Source organism: Garra rufa, chromosome 6 (assembly GCF_049309525.1).
Source record: "Garra rufa chromosome 6, GarRuf1.0, whole genome shotgun sequence".
Taxonomy (NCBI): Eukaryota; Metazoa; Chordata; class Actinopteri; order Cypriniformes; family Cyprinidae; genus Garra; species Garra rufa.
In genome coordinates this window covers 12093760-12115444 of record NC_133366.1, presented here as the reverse complement: position 1 = coordinate 12115444, position 21685 = coordinate 12093760, and the positions used below count along the sequence as shown (strand labels likewise).

At 38.7% G+C, this 21685-nt stretch overlaps 1 protein-coding gene across 1 annotated transcript in view; it reads right to left on the bottom strand.

Annotated features, from left to right (window-relative positions):
- Positions 1 to 7926, bottom strand: part of sorcs1 (sortilin-related VPS10 domain containing receptor 1) — a 253063-nt gene extending 245137 nt beyond the window's left edge. Inside the window, exon 1 of the mRNA XM_073842166.1 lies at positions 7128 to 7926. Within this exon, the coding sequence (XP_073698267.1) occupies positions 7128 to 7799 (672 nt within the window). The 5' untranslated portion in view covers positions 7800 to 7926. The remainder of the gene's footprint in view (positions 1 to 7127) is intronic.
- Positions 7927 to 21685: the final 13759 nt, after the last annotated feature.

Genomic DNA, 21685 nt, shown 5'->3' with positions numbered 1-21685 from the left:
ACTGGTTTGTAACGCTAGCAATAAGTCATTGTGCCATACTGCTATGAGTTTGCCATTTCCAGTAGTGCACTATTCATTTTTCAAGTTAAAAAATAACCCGGTATTGAATGGTTGGAATGCGGTTACACTGGAGAGTTATTTGTTTCAACAGGCGAAATTATCTCGAAGGGTAAAATGTTTGTGGTGGCTGTTCATTTTTGTCTAGCAAAGGCATTTTCAGTGTTATTTGTCTTCATTTACATTGCTTGCCAAATACTTCATGGCAGAGCTACCATTCATATCAGAAAAAAATAAAAACGGTTGCCCTTCAGCTGTCCACCCACAAATCCATACATAGGATGTCTTTGTTTTTATCATTTTTTGTTTTCTCTTTCTTGCTCAGTATTTTTTTTAATATAAAATAGCTTTTTTTAGTCTAATGTTTCCTAAAACCAAACAAGTTTGTATATTAGGGGTCAAGAAAGGACACTGGGGAATGCATTAATCTTGGCATTACTGTTGATGTACGTTTATGTGCCTTTCAAAGTATCAAACATATGGGGTTTATTATTCAATAAAACAAAATACAACCTCAATATCACTCAGGTTGGAAGTAAAGCATTAATCAAGCAGGTTTGCAAGCCACTATCCTTTGTACAGCTACACTGGAACAATATATATTGAGAAAAGCGCTGTATAAAATAAAACAAATTGCAAATACTTATCCAATACAACATAAGGGAAGATAAATATGTTTCATATCAGGTGAGCACTTAGAAAAGTCAACCACAGGAAGTTGTTTTCCACATCTAGCAAACCGTCATGCAGTTAGGGCTTGAATCAAAGACATAGTGTTGACTGCACAATATGTTTTTACCATCCAATTAATTGCATTTTAGGAGTCAGTTGGTAACATAGTGTTATAAGATCAGACGTATTGCTCCTTCCCCTTACATGTGTTTTGCTAAAGGAAGCGAGAAATAGATTTGAGCGAGTTAACAGAATTAGCGTGAGGCTGTGTCACGTATGACAACTGGTGCTGGTTGCATATTTTATAGGGTTCTCAGGAACTTTTGGTGACTAACTTCTTACTAATTGGCTACAAAAAAACTAGATTCTCTCCTTCTGGCTGACAAGAACTTATCCAGGAAAAGTCACTCATTTCATAAACGTGTTCAAATATGTAAAAAAGCAGGTCATAAAGGGTTTTTGCAACCCAGTCTCATAAAAATACGTACCTCTGGGTAATTTTTAGCAGCACCGTTATAGTACCTTACTGCACGTTTTGCGGCAGTTTCAAAAAGAAATGTCCACTGTGGTGCTAAAACACAGATTCAATACGTGAGACTGGACCACCTTAACAAATTGTGATATTATTGAATCTTCTGCCTGTTACCGATCTTTATACAACAGTTCGTTCTGGTTCTCAAATCTGATTGGTTGAGAACATAGACTATATGTAGTATTCTACTGGTATCACAATTTTGTATCCCTCCGCTTGTTCTAGCCGGGTCTGTTTTTTTTCCGAGTGTCATGGCCGACGCCCAAATCCTGTATCATTTTATAAATATTACTCTTATTGTGTCACGGAATGTAGTTTTAAGAGTTTTTCAGGCGAGAATGTACTTGTTTAACGTTCAAATATGCAGTTTGTTAATAAAGATAACGTTTATTTAAAAATTTGCTTTGTCGTTTTCGGATGTGTGAGATCCATATCATTAGGAGGCGTTCTGCACTCATCAATCCGCTCGAGAGCGGCCAGATCTTCTGGAATTTACCGCTGGCTCTGATGTCTCTGTAGTGGTTACACACTATAATTCGTTATGGGTAAATCTAACGGTAGTCTTTGGTCTCATTAATCTATTATTTGTTGCAGAGAAGAAGATAGTTTTGGCAAAATCGTATGTTCATGTAAATTCAATGCTGTATATTAGAACGCTACCTTTACTCTTGACTGAATTACCTAGCAACTTTTTGATGGCTGTTTTTGTTGTTTATTTCATTGTTTTATTGAGTAAATATAATTCTTTAATTTACGTTTTAAAAGAATGGTGATGGTGATTTTAGTTACATTGTTCCGCCGTTAGATGGCGACAAGAGACCGTTTTTATGAGTGAACAGTAAAAAGTGACTTTGGGACTTTTAACCTGAAAAGTTATTAAACGGAAGTTATTTTTAGCTTCAACAACAGCTTGGCACAGTGAATAAATGCACTGAACAGCAAAATCACCCTTAGCAGATGAAACAATATTATTGCTTTCTTCTAGCCTGGGTGTCCCCATGCTGCCTTCCGCGCAGCGCGATTTTATTCACGCTGGAAGGTAGCATGGAAACCATGGACCAAATTTTCACCTCAGATAGGGAACCAATCACAGAACGGGGAGTGAGCAGCAAGACGATGACGCCTTCTATGCGTCGCGACTCACCGAAGCAGTTTGTTTATAACTATGGATCCAGCATGGCAGCAAGTTATCATTCGATGCAGCCGTTCACATGTCGCGCCTAAAAACGCATGGAAAACGCTAGGCGCGTCGCTTTCTCCTTTCCAAACCGCTCTGTAGCTTGCGCATGGAAAACGCGAGCGCGTCCCAAACGCGTCGCTTCCATTATGCGCGCGCATACCGCGCGTCTACATTTGAAATAACGAACTTTAGCGCGCAAAAGACGCGACATGTGAAAGGCCCCTTAGTATTTTAAGTAGTTTAGAACGCAAGTTTATTTTGAAAAAAGAGCAACTTTTGGCATTAAACCATCGCTCTGTATACGTCATCCGGTATGATTGAAACGATTGGCTATGAGCTACGCACAGGCGCATTTGATAGACATTCGTAGCGCCCAATAAACGGCTCTGGGCATTCGTAAACCACGCCTCAAATACGCGAAAATGAACATGTGGTTCCCAGACCACGAATCATGACGAAGTCATAACGTGGTCTGGCGTTAGCCAGGCTAGCTTTCTTCAGTAAACATTCAAACTGTCATATCATCATGAATATGAATAATAAATGCTCCATCAGATGCAGGTAGTTAATCACTTGTTCAGTCCATCTCTCGCTCTCATAATTAGGGCTGTTCGATTCCGAAAATTTTGGAATCGATTCCGATTCCGATTCCTGGTTCTGGAATCGATTGGATTCGATTCCAGAATCGATTCCTCACTGTTGTTTCGATTGTTTTTCGATTCTTGTTTTTTAGATTGGAGGAAGCTAATTTCGCAATAAATGCAAGATGTAAAGGTCGTATAAAGTTACCTTCTCATAATATGAAGCTTCATTTGTAAAAAAAAAAAAAAAAAAAGAAAAGAAAAAAAAAAAGAGATATATATATATATACTATTTTTCTGTAGCTCTGACTGATTTCAAATTGTAATTCATTGCCCAGGAAATTAGTCATAACCCACAGCTCAGCAGTGGACATGCATTGCATGAATAAAACAAGACGTGACATGTATAAAATGACAAAATTAGCTTTAACAACAGCACTGATATAAGAGCTATAATTTCGCAATAAATGCAGGATGATATAAGAGCTCGTGGCGTAGCTGTCAATCAGATGCGCTCTCGGCCACTGACGTGCTCTCTGCGTTTTCTTTCAGAGTTATCATTGGCTGATAGAAAGATTAAAAATAGCATTTATTTAAGATGTAAATAAGATCAAGACACGTCATGATCTATTCTGTCGTGCAGCGCTCAAAATTGTGGACATCATGAGCCAGTTCTCCTGTAAAATAACATCTGAATCGTTTTTTGAACTGGTTCATTTAAATGATCTATCCGAACGAATCTTTTCATGGAAATGTATCAGACTATAATAACTATTAGCGAGCAAGAGGCAAATTAATGGGTGCTTCTCAAACTGAAGGCTGCATCCTTAAACTCAGACGAGCTTAGTAATGAGTCGTTTTTATTACGTTTATTTTCGTCAATCGACGTTTGATGACTTGCAGCCGAAATATGCAGCCTTCATGGAATGCAGCCTTCTGTTTAAGAGGTAAGTTTTGCTGAACTGAAAACGGCTCTGAATGAGGAGCCGATTCCCCTTGAGAGGATCGATTCCAAACGTTGGAATTGACTCTCGATTCCCAATGTCTCGGAATCGAGGAATCGATTATTTTTGGAATCGATTCCCAGCCCTACTCATAATACTCATACACGATACAGAGAGGTTCTATTGCAGTAATACAATAGGCTTTCAATGAAGCAACCCAACGTTCGTTCGTTACTAGTTCTAAAGTGACGTTTTGGAATTAGTAACGGAGCTCATGCTCAGTTGATCAACCGTCAAACTTTGATTTGAATCCGTGGCGGAAGTAGTTCGCACAAAAAAGGGCTTTTAAAGACACTCTGTTGTTATTTTATGTATTTACACACTCATGCCGTCGAACTGTTGTATAAACGCAATATCACACTCATAGACCTGAGATATGGCTGTATATCGGCACTCTGTGATTACCTACGGCCTATGGCGAATCACAACTGTGGCAATATACAGCCATATCTCAAGTCTACTCTTGTGATATTGCTCATGTAAACCACAATATTACTGAAATAGTTTTGATAATTTGCTGTGAACCCACTATTTCCTAAGAATGTGTTGATTAATATAGTCTGTCTTCTAATTACTTTGTTTAACAAAAATGAATGTAGACATATTTTTGGCTTACAACTGTATTGTTTCATCAGTTAGTCATGTTAGCATTTGGCTAATGTATCCACCATTGTTGTTTTGTTTTCGACACACTTTGTATACAGAAAGAACAAGCACAACAGACTTGGCTAGCTGACCAATCAGAGCAGAGTAGGCTTGTGAAAGGGAGGAGTTTAGAGACCTTAAGCTCAGAACTGCTTCAAACGAATCGTTTCGAAATCATTGCAAATATGAGAAAATGACCATGTTTTCTGACCTTAGATGCATTTAAACCTGTTGTAGGGAACTTCGACACAATAATACGACACTTTAAAATGCCACATGACCTGCTCTTTAAATATGTGATGGTTATTGTTATAAGCTGTAATACAGAGTCTTATACACTCTTAAAAATATAGGTGCTTCATAATGCCATATAAGAACCTTTTTTGTCTTAATGGTTCCATAAAGAACCTTTACCATCTGAAGAACTTTTCTGTTTCACAAAAGGCTCTCTCTGGCAAAAAAGTTCTTCAGATTATAAAAAAAGTAAGAAAGGATGGTTCTTTAAAGAACCTTGGACTGAATGGTTCTTTGTGGAACCAAAAATGGTTCTTCTATGGCATCACTGTGAAGAACCTTTTAAGCACTTTTATTTTTAAGAGTGTAGGCATAAACACATTTACATGCTCATAGATTAACAACACAATAACAAATTCTAGCGCTCACCAACTTACAAACATGCACAACACCCAAACCCATAGCCTTCTTTAACTCTTGGTTCTGTGAATTTGTGATATATAGGCTGCCAACATTAATCCTCATTTCCATTTGCATAATAAAAAATCATTATAAACTACAGCTGTTTCTTTATTCATAAAGTACCTAAGGAAAGAAACTTCTGGCCTACTCAATTATTCCTTATACTGCAATGACACTGAATACTTAATGAAAGTCGTCTTTTTACTTCGCCTATTGTTAAGCTTCCCTGTATACCTACTGAGAATGAAAAAGACCATATATATTGAAGCTACTGAATATGCTATTCATCCAGCACAACTCTAGGAAAATTCAATTAACGGATATGATAATGGCAGCAGCTCTGAGCTGAAATGATTGAGCTCTGCTGGTGGGACATACTGAAGTTCATTCCCCTGAGGTTACTTGCTCCCCATATCCGTCCTAAAAAGTTTTCACTGGTTGACTGTCATCTCACTAATAAATGTGTCGTGTTAGGGAGTACAGTGTTTAAATTAGAAAATGCCCTCATATTTTACCTGAAGGCAAGAAAACATCTGCTCTGACAAGTGAAGGAGGGAGATTATAATGGGGATGAGAAATCACATCAGAAATGTAGTTGCTCTGATGTAATATGGTGCTCAGGAGGATGGTGGGAAATGCTCATTATAGCTCATTGCAAAGCAGTCTTTAGCAAATTATCACAATGCATAAAGAAAGAAAGTTTACTAATATTTTAATGGATTAGCAAGCTAAATGTTTTATAGAACAATTAACCCATCCTAGTAAATGCATTGCTAAGAATTTTAAAGGCAATTTTCTCAATATTTAGATTATTTGTTTACAATAACTCTGCATCATGCTCAAATGGCATGTAAACATGTAAGCGGCCCGACTGAAAACAAAAAGCTTCATGTGTGAATAAGTAAGTGACTGAGTTTCCTTATAAAACTATATGTTGTGCAGAATTGCCTAACAATGATATTATGTTTGTAAATTTCTCTTGGGTCTTATTAACGTCTTTTGGGGTTATAGAAAGACTATAATGCATAATAATCGGAGACTAAATGTGTTAAATAACCACTAATATAAAAGATCAGGGTGCAAATATGTATAAAATGTGATTACAGCTCATTGTGGCTGTTTGAAATGGTTTTCATTTAGTTATCCACACAAAATCTCTGCTAAAGTCTTTCAGGTAACAAACAAGACCTATGCATCACCTAAAAATATCCCTGCTGGAGAAAAAAAAAATCAGCCAGCCTAAGCTGATGTGCTGTCTTAGCTGGTTTGAGATAGTCTCACAGCCTGGCCAAGCTGGTATTTAGCTGATTTAGACAGCCTGACCAGCTTAAACGCTACTAAAATCCTTCTAAAACCAAGAAGCCAAGGGTATTTACCATGTTTTGTATACATTTTCCAGCAAGGCATACCAAAGCAACACAGTTAACGCTTTACATTTAAAAGCGTGAGTAGCAGCTGCTGAGCCAACATCACAAACAATCATAAGTGTGCTTTGCACAGGAAACGTGTTGCACAGGAAAGTGTACTAGGGTTAATCAAAGACCAAGCCAGTTTAGCAAACAAAACAACTGGCGTGAAACGCATATGAAGCAATCACTTGGACATCAACAATGGACATCTGTTCGCCTCTGCGCCCTAAATTTACATACACACACGCACCTTCGGAGACTCACATTACAATCTGAATGTGGGGATAGTGCTTTAAAAAAAAATAGTGCTTTACAGCTTTAGCAAATGAACTGCGTGTTTTTTCCACTTACGCTGCTGTTTTGGCCGGACCAGTGCACCATGGCTTGGTTGTGAGCGGAATCCCCTGTCAGCGCAAAGGTAGAGCTGGTAAGTTTCAGCTCCTCCTGTCGCGATGTGGCCGTTCTCCGCTCTTCCCTGTTCCATCTCAGATCAGAGCGGGGGACTCTCCGCGCAGCCCGCGCGGTGCTGTTGCCAAAAGCCGGCGGCGAGTGCGCACCTGGGGGCGAGCCGGGTCCTTGGGTGCTTCTACGCACTCGGTGATGGGGCTCTCCGGGGGCTGAACCTTGTGAACTTGGACGTTTGAGGTTATAAACTTTGCCGTTGCTGCGCATCGACTTCCATTTATCATCGGGAGGCATTGTCTCTGAGCGGAGCCTGTCTGTATTCCTTTTACGCACGGAGTGAGCGTGTTCGCAGTTGTCGGTTGCGCCGCAGTCGGGTTGACCAGTTTCAGCACCAACCGAATTAAACAGCGCCGTTGACCCGTCTCCATTTTTGTCACTAACTTTACCAAAATCGACACCACTGTCCATCCTCACCAGTAATTCCCTACCGCTCCACTTATCCAGCAGGTGACATGACCTGCAAGTTATCACTGTTTTGGTCACCGGAACCCAAGCGAACAAAACCAAAATCAAGGTGCAGAAAGCATTAACCCGGCAATATCTGATTCCTCTCTCCATCGCGGATAACAACACGATGCAGTGTCCTTTTCCTCTCTTTAGCGTCAGTTATTGACAGAAACAAGTCCTCATACAAGTTGCAGCGGGGTGAAGCAACCACAGTTGAGATGTTGTGGAAAAGTGCGATTCAGCGAAGCGCTCCAACTTGAAGGATTTGATCAAATGAAGCTCTCCACGCACTGAGGGGAGGAGCTCGGGGGATTACAGCGGAGAGCAAGACCATAAAGACACGATTCTTTCCAGTGCCACAACATTCATATTCACCCAGGCATTTTCCAACAATGCTTTCCGCAATAAAACAAAATACGGACGCAATTTGTCCGCTTTTGTTCGTCGCATTGCTTAGGAACTTTCAGACGTAGAGAAAATGAATTTCACTTAGAGCTTGAGTACATTTTGTCACTCGTAGTTCGCATATTAATAGCCCGAGAGAATTATGACGTTTGTCTGGATGTGGGAATTATTAAATACTAATAGCAGTGTGCGAATTGAGTGACTTGTTCAAGTAATTTCTTTCAGCAATTTACTCGAGGCTTGTTTAGCAACTGAATTAACATTTTAAACAAGTCGATATTTTTGATTTGTGACATTTAAATCTGATCTAACGTCATAATAGCCTGATTATTACTATTATTAAATCTATGTATCTTACTGTCCGTCATAGATCTTAAATTAAAGCGCTCGATTTGCGAAGTTTTGCTTCTCAAGTGAATATATTTAGTGCTCTGACGAGCTCATAAATCTGTTTTGGTTAATGAAACGTCGCTTGAAAAACAATAAATGCATTTATTTGATCCCATAAACCCTAATTAGAAACGGATATAAAGATTAAGAATTTCAATTCAACATTAATTTGATGTTCACGCACGTCCCGGGACAATTCGCATTCTCCACACACAGCATCCTTTGGATCGATGAGCGAATTGCAAATGGATCTGATGCGCATCAATCAGGTTTTTGTGTCTGGAGTTGTGCTCCAATTCCAAGACAACACATTTAACAACTGAACTATAACCAACTGCAAGACAGACCTTAAAATAGTATCCAAAGGCAACTAAATATTAGTTGTGTTTAGTAAAATGTTTATTGCGTGCTAGTTATGCTGAAAGCAATCCATAGCTGCAACCCATATACCTGAAAGCAGATGCCTACTTTCATGCCTCCAGGCTCAGAATCTCCCTCTTGATCCCTCTTTTCTTTTGCTTGAAGAGTAAGCTATAGATCTATAGATACCTTGCCACATCAAAGCACTGTTAGTATGGCTAATAATTTTCTTAAAAAAAAAAAAAGTCATCAGCCTTAGATTAATTCATCAGCCTACATTTCCCTTTTGTAACTAATCAGAAAGAATGTTAGTACAAAGTTTATGGTACACATACGCTGAATACAGCTCATTAAAACATTTTCTCACTCTCACATCTTATTTTGCTTTAGAAATAGATTAAATGCTCACATTAAAGGAATTCTTTGGATTTATGTATAGCAAATGTCAATACTAAGAAAAGCAGCAAACATCTATTTGTACTTTTTTCTAATACAGCCACATTCCTGGAGCTAACACTGCATATTTTGTTTGTGTCTTTTGTCTGACACACACATTTCAGGTCTTGGAGTCTCTACCAATGGGCTTTTGAGTTGAATGAGTGTTGGATTAAAGATATATGTAAAATGTGCCATGTTGGAACATAGTAGAATATTATGACCAGTGTTGGGGGTAAAGCATTAAAAGTACGTAATCAGATTACGTAGCTGAGTTACTTTATGTATTTAATCCCATTTTGTTAACCAGTGTCTTTGCTGCTGACCTTTGTTGATCAATTTCAACCATACTAATATGCAAAACTTACTTTATAGATTAACTAGCATTTGTGCTTCTTTTTAAACACTGCTGAAGAGCGTTGAACTTCCTTTTCATACAGTTCTACTGTACAGACATGAATTTACTTTTCCTTCAGCCTGAGGCATATTAATTTCATTTTTGGTGTGAAAGGGCTTTTACATTTCCTAAAAATCTAACTTTTTTATATTAAAAACAAACATGCAAGCCCTGCCTAGGTTTAAAAAGTGATGTGAAAGTAATGTAACGCGTGTGCTTTGGCTGTTGATTTACACAACAGTGACATTTGGTGGCCTGAGCATGCAAACTTTTGAAAACAGAATTTAAATTTTTTGAAAACTCTTCTCTTTGTGAACTACAAAAATGGAAATGAAAATGCAGTGCTAGGTAGTAACTGATTACTTAATTATTTAATCAGATTTAAAAATTTAAGTACTTGTAAGAGTATATTACATTTTAAAATCATCATAATAAGATTACAGTTACTTTTTAATAGATTACATATTCACACAATGGCAGTTGATTATTCATAATTTACTGATTATTTCCTAATTTCCTTTCTAAAAATCCTACTGTGCCATACCATTTAGCTTTGACTGAATGTGACTGAATTGAAATGTCATAAATTTTCCAAACCATACGTATGAATAAAAATAAAAAAAAAATTAAAAAAGTGTCTCTCAAGCAATTAGACCAAGCATGAAACAAATAATGAAATCTGGAACGTGTGAAATTTAGACGTGTAATGTCATTGTTTTCATGTTTATTATTTTTTGTTCATATAATTCAGGGATTCCCGGCTTTGTTCTTTGTAAACCAAACCCCTTAAAATATTTACTTGAAACATCTCTAAGGTGAAAATGTGTACTTTAAATATCTCTTGATGGTGAATTTAAAACAAGTTTGATTAAAAAAAGTCATCTAAAGGTAATCTAAAAAGCATTCAGAATACATAACCTGAAATGAGTAACCTAGATTACGTTACTAACTACACTGCTCTCCAAAGGCAAAGTGCAGTAGCTACGCCAACATTGAAACTGAGAAAAATGCCTTTAAAGTTTTACACCAGCTAGTCAAACATGTTGACACTCTCGTTTCTCTGAAATGGGACAAAATTGAACCAGACTTTGTCACAAGACAAAACAGTTGTCACAAAGTCAATTTTAAGCCTTAACTGAATTTTGACCAAATGTGTAGTTACTGCGCTTTGCCTTTGGAGGGCAGTACAGTTTTCATTAAGTACTCTGTAATCAGTAACAGACTACAATTAGTAAGTAATCTACCCAGCTGTTAGTGTTTGTTAACAAAGTTATATTGCCAACTACTGGCCTGACATGCATAATACATCATTTTTAGCTGTTTCACAGATCCATGTAGAAGGGGATAATTTTAACACCATTGTAGTCTGAATGCAAAACATTTCCATTTTTAGTACACTGTTTAGTACACTGTTATTGAGCGCAATGGTGAATACTGCAGGAAAGGAGACCAGAGGCATTTTTTTTTCTGATTAAATGAACGTATGAATGAATGTTAATTAATGGGGTCATCGAATGCCCATTTTCCACAAGTTCAAATGATTCTTTAGGGTCTTAATGAAAAGTCTCTAATATACTTTGGTTAAAAATTCTCAATAGTAGTGTAATAAAACACCCTTTTACCTTGTCAAAATCAGCTCTGCAAAAAAATCAACTAATTTTATTGCATGGTCCCTTTAAATGCAAATAAGCTCTGCTTACCCCGCCCCTCTCTGATGTGGGATTATGAGCCGTAATGTTTACTTTAGCCGCATTTAGCCGCGAAACTTGCCAACAAGCACATTATTAAGAAAGGTAATTTGTAAAGATGCATAAAAAAACCTGCTGTGGGTGAAGCTGCATCACGAATGATTCACACTAACATAGATTGGGATCAGTGCTTTCTTTTTTAAAAATGAAAGTAACATTATCCTCTGCTTCTTCAGTGGTTTAAATGTTGGGAGTAAATGACTACTGCTATGTTCATTATTACATCCAACAACAGAACACCTCAATCGCTCAATCTGAGACATTCTTGTCTTCCAACGCATCTGAGTCGACACAATGGCAATGGGAGTCTGACTGTTTCAGCTCGGTGAGGGCGGGTCTAAGGTAAGGCGCTCATGTCAATCAACTATCGTGGGAGTGTCGTCACACCGACAAAAAGCTGAGAATGACCTGATTTAAAAAAAAAAAAAACGTAAAAGTGAGTTTTGCATCCTATGACCCCTTCAAGGAGAGGCTTCGCTATGCTGAATAAACTGATTTTGTGGGAAAACATAATTTTATGAAACAACTGCTTATCAACTATTTTTCAACTGTAAGGCTGTAATGTGATTGGTAATCAAGGCACATGTGATCAAAGTTGACTGTTATGCTTTAGCCAATGGTAAAACTCCGGACAATTGTACCTCTCAAAATAATAAGACCATTTCTGGCTAAACTCTGCAGGACTGATATCCCTGATATGCGCAATAGTGACATTTTGTCATCAAAGGCTGATAAAGTAAACATTTTAATAGCAGTTTTTAGTAAAACCCACAATATTATTATTCTTGTAGTAAATGAATCTTTGAAGCTCCAGATTTAATACATGCATATTCCACAAATCAATCTCTGAGCGGTCGATGTGTGAGTACTTTAAACATGGTTTGCAACCCCTTGAAGTTCAGATTTTCTGCATTTCCCCTTCCAAATACTTATTTAATCATCTTGAACAAAATTTAAAATGAAAAAAGATTAGTTTTGATTTAAAATATGAGATATATTCCAGGATTGTGTGGGGAAAAATTTGATGTAACTGTAGAATTACCTCAAACCCAGCTTTAAAATGATAGTTCACCCAAAAAAATGAAAAGCCTGTCATTAATTACTCACCCTTATATCACAAACCCTTAAGAAATTTGTTTATCTTTGGAACACAAATTAAGATTTTTTTGATGAGATCCAAAAGCTTTATAAATCTATACAGACAGCAACGCAACTGACATGTTCAAGGCCAAGAAAGGTAGTAAAGGCATCGATAAAATAGTCCATGTGACACCAAGCTTAAAGAATTCTTTTTGTGCAGAAAGAACACAAAGATAACTACTTTATCCATAAGATATAAACTAAGATGAACACAGGTCTTACAAGTTTGCAATGACAGGAGGGTGAGTAATTAATGGCGGAATATAAATTTTCAGATGAACTTCAAAGATCAGGCAAATTTGGAAGTTCCTAGCAACAAGCAGGTGTTTAGTATATGTGACCTTGGACCACAAAACCAGTCTTAAGTCGCTGGGGTATATTTGTAGCAATAGCCAAAAATACATTGTATGGGTCAAAATTATTGATTTTTCTTTTATGCCAAAAATCATTAGAAAATTAAGTAAAGATCATGTTCCATGAAGATTTTTTTGTAAAATTCCTACTATAAATATATCAAAATGTAATTTTTGATTAGTAATATGCATTGTTAAGAATTTAATTTGGAGAACTTTAAAGGTGATTTTCTCAGTATTTTGATTTTTTTGCACCCTCAGATTCCAGATTTTCAAATAGATGTATCTCGGCCAAATATTGTCCTATCATAACAAACCATACATCAATAGAAAGCTTATTTATTGAGCTTTCATATGACATATATATCTCAGTTTTGTCAAATTTAACCTTATGACTGGTTTTGTGGTCCAGGGTCACATATAATATATTATGCATATATTAATTGTTTGTGCATGTTACTCTCCATCTCTGTCTGTCCATGTGCCCTTCCTCCATGAGTTAAATCCACCGCCTTGTCATTCTAAAAGCATTAAAATGACTAACAGCTAGACAGGCCTAGACTCACAGTATTAAATAGATATATTGTATTGGATTAATAGCACTGCTATGGACAGGCCTCCAGAGATGAGAACACACTCATCACTTTCTCTCTTTCTCTCTCTCTCGCTCTCCATAGGTGCTCAAGAAGACATCATGGTCCATCATCTTATATCCCGCCTGCACATCACAGAAATCAATGCTATTTAAATGTGATCCACCTGACACATGACTGCGCTATCTGTTAAACCAATAAGGAGATTCGGAGGCACATTCATGAGTGTGTTCTGTGAGCTTCAAGCATGTGAAAGTGACAGAAACAGCACTTGCAGAAAGAGATCTTTCAGATTCCTACAAGATATCCAACGGACAGAGGGCAAAATGTCACTGCTGGTTTCAGATTTGTTGGAGTCTCTTTTATTTGCTTGCATTCAACTAGTTTGACTGAGAAAAGCAGCATCTTTCGGGTAAATCAGACACTTTTGCTGGTATGTGTCAAATTTGCACTTAAGCAGATGAGCCGTGTCATCAATCCGAACAAGTTCTTCTGTTCTGCCAGACAGATTTGTGCAAACGCACAGAATTCTGGGAGTGAAAGTTTCAAGTTTTGGTTTCATGTCAAATTAGGCACAGGTTTCAGCCTGCAAAAAGACTGACATGTTGTCATCCGTGTTCACAGGGTAACAGCCAAGGATGGCTATAACTGGAACAGTCACAGATATCATGAAAGCCAAAAAAAGGCACAGATCATAGTAGAAGAACGACAGAGCTCGCATATTTGATTGGTGCTCAAAGCAAGGACGTGGTTTTAGTCTAGGCTGCCAATGACTTGTTCAGCAGCAACAGTTGAGAGACCAATAATTAGCCAGCAGATGACTCACAGAGGCTTTGCATCAAAGGAAGGAACTCAGAACAAAGCACAAAAAAAGAAGAAGGGCATCCCAGCCAGCCACCCAAGGGTAAGCTATGTTTGTCATAAAACCTTTGGTTTTCTTGTCCCAGAGAGATCGTTCTTTTAATGGAGAGCTATTTCCTCACATTATTTGGTATTCTTTCTCTGTAAGGTCCGGTGGGAAGGTCAGGAGCAATCGCAGAGCTGGATCTCATCGTGTAATATTTAAACAGAGTTCAGACTCTTGATACTTGCACTCTCTCACATTCTGTGTAATAATTCATAAGAATTTCATGGCAGGATCCTGCCATAGATGCATACACTATAGGTATAGGTTAGTATACGTTTTGTCATGCATCTGGGTAAATGGGTGTTTAAATGCTTTGGGCAATTACTTATAATTCAGTTCATGCTTGTCAATAAAATCAGTGGGGAAAGATCAAATCAAAATTCTACAAATAAGGCAAATGCTATTTGCGCCCTGGTGTAAAGAGTGGCAAATGGAATTTAGAGAATGTAATTAACAAAACGAACTGTTTGTATTTTGTATTAAAATAATAAAATATGTTAGGCATTGGCAGATATATGTACAGTACAATTTTCTGCACAAAATGCAAACAGTTTATGTTTATGGAACAAAACATCTTTTATCCTCAGTTCTCCAAAGGATCAAAAGATCCTGCCATTCAAAAATATCTATATATATTTTTAAACAGTTTTTTATGCTCATCAAGGCTGTATTTTTTAATCAAAAATACAGAAAAATCTGTAATATTGTGAAATATTATTGCAATTTCTAATATTGGTTTCCTATTTTAATACACTTTGTAATATAATTTATTTATGTAATGGAGTGCTGAATTTTCATTAGCCATTACTCTAGCCTTCAAGGTCATATGATCCTTCAGAAATCTTTCTAATATGCCGATTTATTATCAGTGTTGAAATTGTTATTTTTTCTTTGATGAATAAAAAGTTCAAAAGAAAAACATTTATTCAAAATAGAAATCTTTCCTAACAATATAAGTCTTTGCTATCACTTTTAATCAATTTAACACATCCTTGCTGAATAAAATTATTAATTGCTTTTAAAATAATTTTTTTTACTGACTTTTGAATAGTAGTGTATATTGTAACACAAAATTTCTATTTTGAATAAACACTGTTCTATTTAATATTTTTATTATCAAAGGATCCTGAAAAAGTATCACAGGTCCCTTAAAATATTAAGCAGCACAGCTATTTCAAACATTTATTATAAATTAGCATATTAGAATCATTTCTGAAGGATCATGTAACACTGAAGACTAGAGCTGCACGATTCTGAATAAAATGAGAATCACGATTTTTTTGCTCAGAATAAAGATCACGATTCTCTCACGATTCTGGAGAACTTTTTTTATTTTAAAGATTTACCCCTGAACATTAGGTTATCAAACAACAGTAAAATAGCAGTGAAATAAGACAAAATAAACTTTGCTTTAAATTTAAAGAAATGTAATGAAAAATAATGTAATAATGTAAACAAAAAAACATCATTAAACATTAAAAAATAAACATACAAAGGTATTATGTCAGAGAAAGCGATTTAATGATTCTTAGCTAGAAACACTAACCTATCATTTATGGCTGTCAGCATCCACTCTGTGGGATGCCCAAGTTTACTTCACCATTTTACAAATAAATCCTAATCTAATCATGACAAACTATATCGTTGGAAAGGTCTAAGGCTCCTAAATAGATATTTGACATTTGTTTTGTGTTACAAATTATGCAAGAAAATAATTTATGGCAAGAGTTTCATAGATTAATTTATGACAAGAGTGCACCTCAAAAATCTCCTTCATAACAGGAGTTCTGACCTTTTTCACAAACAGACTTTCTTGTTGCCTTTTCCCCTATTACACTTTAGAAATAATAAGAAATGATATATCAGATGAAAACTTAAAATTTCAAAATTCATCCTTTGTAATGCCATTTTAAAATCAGACATTGCATTAACATGGAAAATGTACATCAAAATCATATTACTAAATATTCTTGTCCATGAATTATACAGATTTAAGTTTCAATTCTTCATTTTCACGTCTCTGTTCAAAAATGGGAGTAACAGTTAAGGGGTTAATGGATCGTCATGCTCATATATGGCTCCATTGCTCTGCTGGTCCATAAATCGATCAAAGTACTACTCTGTCAATATTCAAAGTGCTAATAGAGACCAAATTTTCCAAGCATGATACAGAGCTATCTACACAACTACACAACTTTTAGCCCACATACTAATAACAGCCTAGATATTTTATGTAGCTTAAAGGAACCGTATGTAAGAAATTTATGTCAGTTAATCATAAAATGGCCCTGACATGTCACTAGACATTAAGAAATCATGTTCATTTCAAATACTTATATCACTGATAACAGCGGTCCGGCCAGGATATTGTCATTTAAAAGTGAGAGTTGCAGCCCTCAACTGATGTTATTGTTGTCATTTTGTGTTTTGGTCTGAGGCTCCACCCTCCAGCTGTCTACCAATCACGAAGTCAGTAGAGTTTTGTGATCCGGGTTGCCATCTCTGTTACGGCTGCAGCCGAACGTGTCGGATAAAACATGTATAACGTTACGAAACCTAAAAGACCTAGTTATGAATCCGAAATACGTCGTGACAAAGTCCGAAATAAAACAAGGATTTGTATAGGAGATGCCTTTGAAAGATGGAGACGGCTGAAAACGGAGAAGAATTTGAAGACAGACGCCATCGTTGCTGATTTTCTCCTGGACAGGTAAGATTCATCTATGTTTGGCTAACTTTGCTTCCGTACACAGTTGATTTTCCGCTGTCGGCCGTGCTAAATGCGTTCATAAAAAGCTTTATATCGCACCACTAGCAGGGTATGAAAACAATCTATGTTCCGACTGAAATGTGGTATTACAGTACATCTTTGCGAAATATTTGGCTAATCGCCATCTGTACATTTTTGCGATACATAATTACTTCGCAAAACATCTCTTGTGAAGCATAAACATAATTAATAGAAGAAAAACAAATTACTGTGTAAGGCTCGTCATGTCACGATGTAGGCAGGAACACACGAACAACGACGTAGTTAAAGACGAATATTTAATAAATCCAACGGAATACAAGCAGACACAGGAACAGCAGGGTAAGACATCCATATAACATCAAAGACCGACAAGAGTACTGGGAAAACACACACCTTAAATAGACAGACTAATTACAAACACAGGTGCAGACAATAAGGGAGAAACCAAAAACACTCAGAACTGCGGGGGAAAATGGGAAAAACCAACAAGAAAGTCCGGGGGTGTGACATTACCTCCCCCTCCCGGAAGGCACGTCCTCGTGCCGACAAACAGACAAAAGGAAACAGTACAAAGTCTTAGGAGGGGGCTTAGGTGGAGGACGGACTCCCGGGAGGAGGACACAAGATGGAGTCCAGGGTGGTGACGGAGGGAGGAGCCAAGGAGGTGACAGGAAGGGGCTGGAGCAGGAGGAGCCAGGTGGGACCCAGAACTCAGCCATGATGGAGTTCCAAGGTGGAGCCGATGGAGGGAGGAGCCATGGTGGAGGAGAGGCTGACGACTCCATGGGGCCGACCGACGGAGGCGGAGCAGGTGGTGGGAGAGCCCGATGCAGAGACGGAAAGCCGAAGATCTTGGGTGACACCGCGGATCCGGAGGGCCAAGGCGGAACCCAAGGCTCTGGCGACCAAGGCGGAGATGGAGATACGGAGGTCCGCGGCGGAGCCGGAGCGACAGAGGGCCGAGGCTGTGCCCACGGGAGGGAGGAGGTCCAACGAGCTGGTGGGACGGAGCGACGAGGCACAGCCGGAGGAGTATAGTCCAGAGGCGAAGGTGGGGCGACGACTGACCAGGGCGGAGCCGGAGGGACGATGGAGCCCGGTGGAGCTGGTGGACCGACGGGCGACAGCGGAGACGAGGGAGCAGAGAGCCGGGGTGGAGCCGCAGGGTCGGAGGGCCGAGGCGGAGTCCAGGACTCTGAGGCTGGAGGCGATGGTGAGGGATCCTCCAGCAATGACACCGATGGAGATTGGCAGACCCGCGGCGAACCCACCGTACAGATGGTGTGCTGAGGGTGAGCAAGGGGACTGACAGATGACAGCGGGGATTCATGAAGGCTGGGCGGAACCAGCGGTGACTCTGGATGGCTGGGCGGAACCAGCGGAGATTCAGGCTTAGGCAGAAGAGGGAGGGTGGGTGGGAAATCCAGGCAGATGGGTATTTCCGTGAAACAGTCAATTAAGTCCCCAGAGTTGTGCTCTTGCTCACCCCCAGTGGCGGTGCAGTGGACGGGGCTCTCTACAGCCCTCTCTTGCTCCATGAAGCACTCCACCGTCGCTGATGTAGTAGCCGGCTCTCGCACCTGGTCGGAAGTTTTGACCCCATCGGCGCCCCATAACTCTGTCGCTCCGGGCTCGGGCTTCCCGTCTACGATGGGCTCATAATCCGCAGGTCGGGGTGGCTGGCTGGGCTCTGGGTCTGGAGTGGCACTGACGAGGTTCTCCTGGAAACGGGTGGGAAACGAGGGTTTGTTTCTCGCCAGTGTCCACTCCACAAATGCGGCGAAGTCCGCTCGAGGGCCGTCCTCGGACGACGGCGCTCTGCATGATGCGTTGAGGCTTGCATCATAGAACATACAGAGCGCGTCGTCCGGGTAGCTGGTGGTATGAGCTACGAGCTGGAACATCAAAGTGTAACCCTCGAGCGGTAAATCCCCCTGCTTCAGCCGGAGGAGGATGAATTCTGGACGGAGGAAGGACTCCATGGGGAAAACACTACGGAAACAAAAAGACTGGGAAAAACGAACAGGAAACAAAACGGAGGTGAACACGCCAAGAAAATAAACTGTATTGTTTGGTCTTTCTGTCACGATGTAGGCAGGAACACACGAACAACGACGTAGTAAAAGACGAATATTTAATAAATCCAACGGAATACAAGCAGACACAGGAACAGCAGGGTAAGACATCCATATAACATCAAAGACCGACAAGAGTACTGGGAAAACACACACTTTAAATAGACAGACTAATTACAAACACAGGTGCAGACAATAAGGGAGAAACCAAAAACACTCAGAACTGCGGGGGAAAATGGGAAAAACCAACAAGAAAGTCCGGGGGTGTGGCACGTCACTTGCCATTGGAAGCTCCTTGTAGCAGCCTACTCCTGCAGCTTAGCTGCCTGGCAACCTCGAGTCAGGGGGGAGCGGGAGGGGATACACCGTTCCACAGTATTTTGAAAGTGATTGCAGTACCAGTTTTGGCCACAATCCTACATATGGTTCCTTTAATTTGCGCACATTGGGGAGTCGCTCTCTAAAAGCAAATAGCTTTTGAATGCACGTGCGGTTTACTTTTGGTTTCGTTTTAACAACCGCGAGAAACTCTCGACGGCGCTGAGCGTGCATTCTACAATACCAGAGATTACTTTAACAAAACCATTTGAAAGTGGGTGAACACCAACGGGATTTTGAAAAGCGTGTCCCGAGTGGAAATTACGCCGCTGCGTGAGTGGAACTCTGCCGCTGAGTTATCATTTGATGTGAATGAATGCCGCGTTGTACAGGATATTGAGACAGAGGCGCCATGAATTGCATCTGACAGAATGTGCGCTGAAGATGAAGTTTAAATGGTTATGTAATGTTGGAGAGAACAGCGAACCTGTCACTGCATCAGCTCACAGCAGTCTGTGCAGTAATTAGGCTAGCAAAAGTTTTGTAAAATATACATAAAATACAATTGGCAGAATCGTATGAATGCTGGATTAAGATCGTGAGGGGGGTCGAATCGAGATCGCGATCTTTTAACGATTAATTGTGCAGCTCTACTGAAGACTGGAGTAATGATGCTGAAAATTCAGTTTTGCTTCACAGAAATAAAATTGTATTTTAAAATATATTAAAATAGAAACTGTTATTTTAAATTGCAATAATATTTCACCTTATGCAACCTTGATGAACATAAGAAAACTCTTCAAAAACATTAAAAATCTTATTGATCCCTAACTTTCAAACAGCATAGAAATAATAAATAAATAAATAAAAGTAGGTTTAACTTTTTAAATCACAACTTTTGTTAGCAATGTAAGATACATAGTCTCAGAAATAATATGAGTATTGCAAGATATAAAATCAAAATTCTGAGAAGAAAACTCAGAATTATGATATAAAAAGTCACAATTACCTTTATTAGTAGTAGTAGTAGTATGAATTGCAAGATGTAAAGTCAAAATTCTGAGAAAAGAATTTCAAAACTGCACAATTTTAATTGAAAGATAATTGTAACTTACAACAAGCTTGCAGTTCTGAGATATATAAACTTGCAATTCTGAAGGAAAAATAGACAAATGTTTCTTTTTCTGGCAGAAAAAGGCTTCCAATTTCTCCAAATGAACAACTCAACTAAGCTGACATCAGACTGGATACATGGAACTATTGTTTGCTTTAGAGGCTATGTTTACATGGACTGCAAAAATGCATTGGTCTCATTATAAATATGACACTAGCCCAATTAAACAATGTTAACAATGGCTCCTTCTGAGCCATTCCATTTACATTATACAGCTACTCATTTATTAATTTGTCATTTAGCTCATGCAGCTATACAAAGTACACTTCTTATTCTTATGAGAAACATGGGTTTAAGCATGGTGACAGTTCACGCATTGCGAAATTTTGGTTACCAGGCCGTATCAGTAGTCACACTTCATCTGTGACACATCCTTATTATTTTTTCCAGGCTATAATCCTGATGCTTCTACAGCATACAAAACAGAAGAGTTTAATTAGGAGCCCATGTAAACTGCTTAATCTCAATATTGTCGTATTTGGAACAAGACCAATGTGATTACTTCAGTCCATATGAATATAGTTACTGCCTGTAACACCAGCAACTCCAGCCCACGTGGTTCTCATTGTAATATCAAAATAGATGCCTGCCAGGATGCCAGCTGCTCCGTATTCGGCGCTTTCACCAGCAGGACTTTGGAGTCGATCCTGTCTCAACAAATTTACTGTGGCACCTGCCCATCAAAACCCCTGGCAATTCAGCTTCCTCCCTGCCTCTCTTTCGCCAACCTGCACCACCCTCACAACTTCAGTAATTATTTCAGAGTAAATGGGAAGTGTTTGATTTTCAGCCAAATACAACAGTCACTTCTGCGAGATGAATTCATTTACCCCCTTTTTCGCATTAATCTCTTATTGGAGTCTGTTATTCGGCTGGAAAACCTAATAATTCAAACTGACAGATAAGATTATGTCGCTGAACCATTATTTGGTGTTTTTACATTAGTTGAA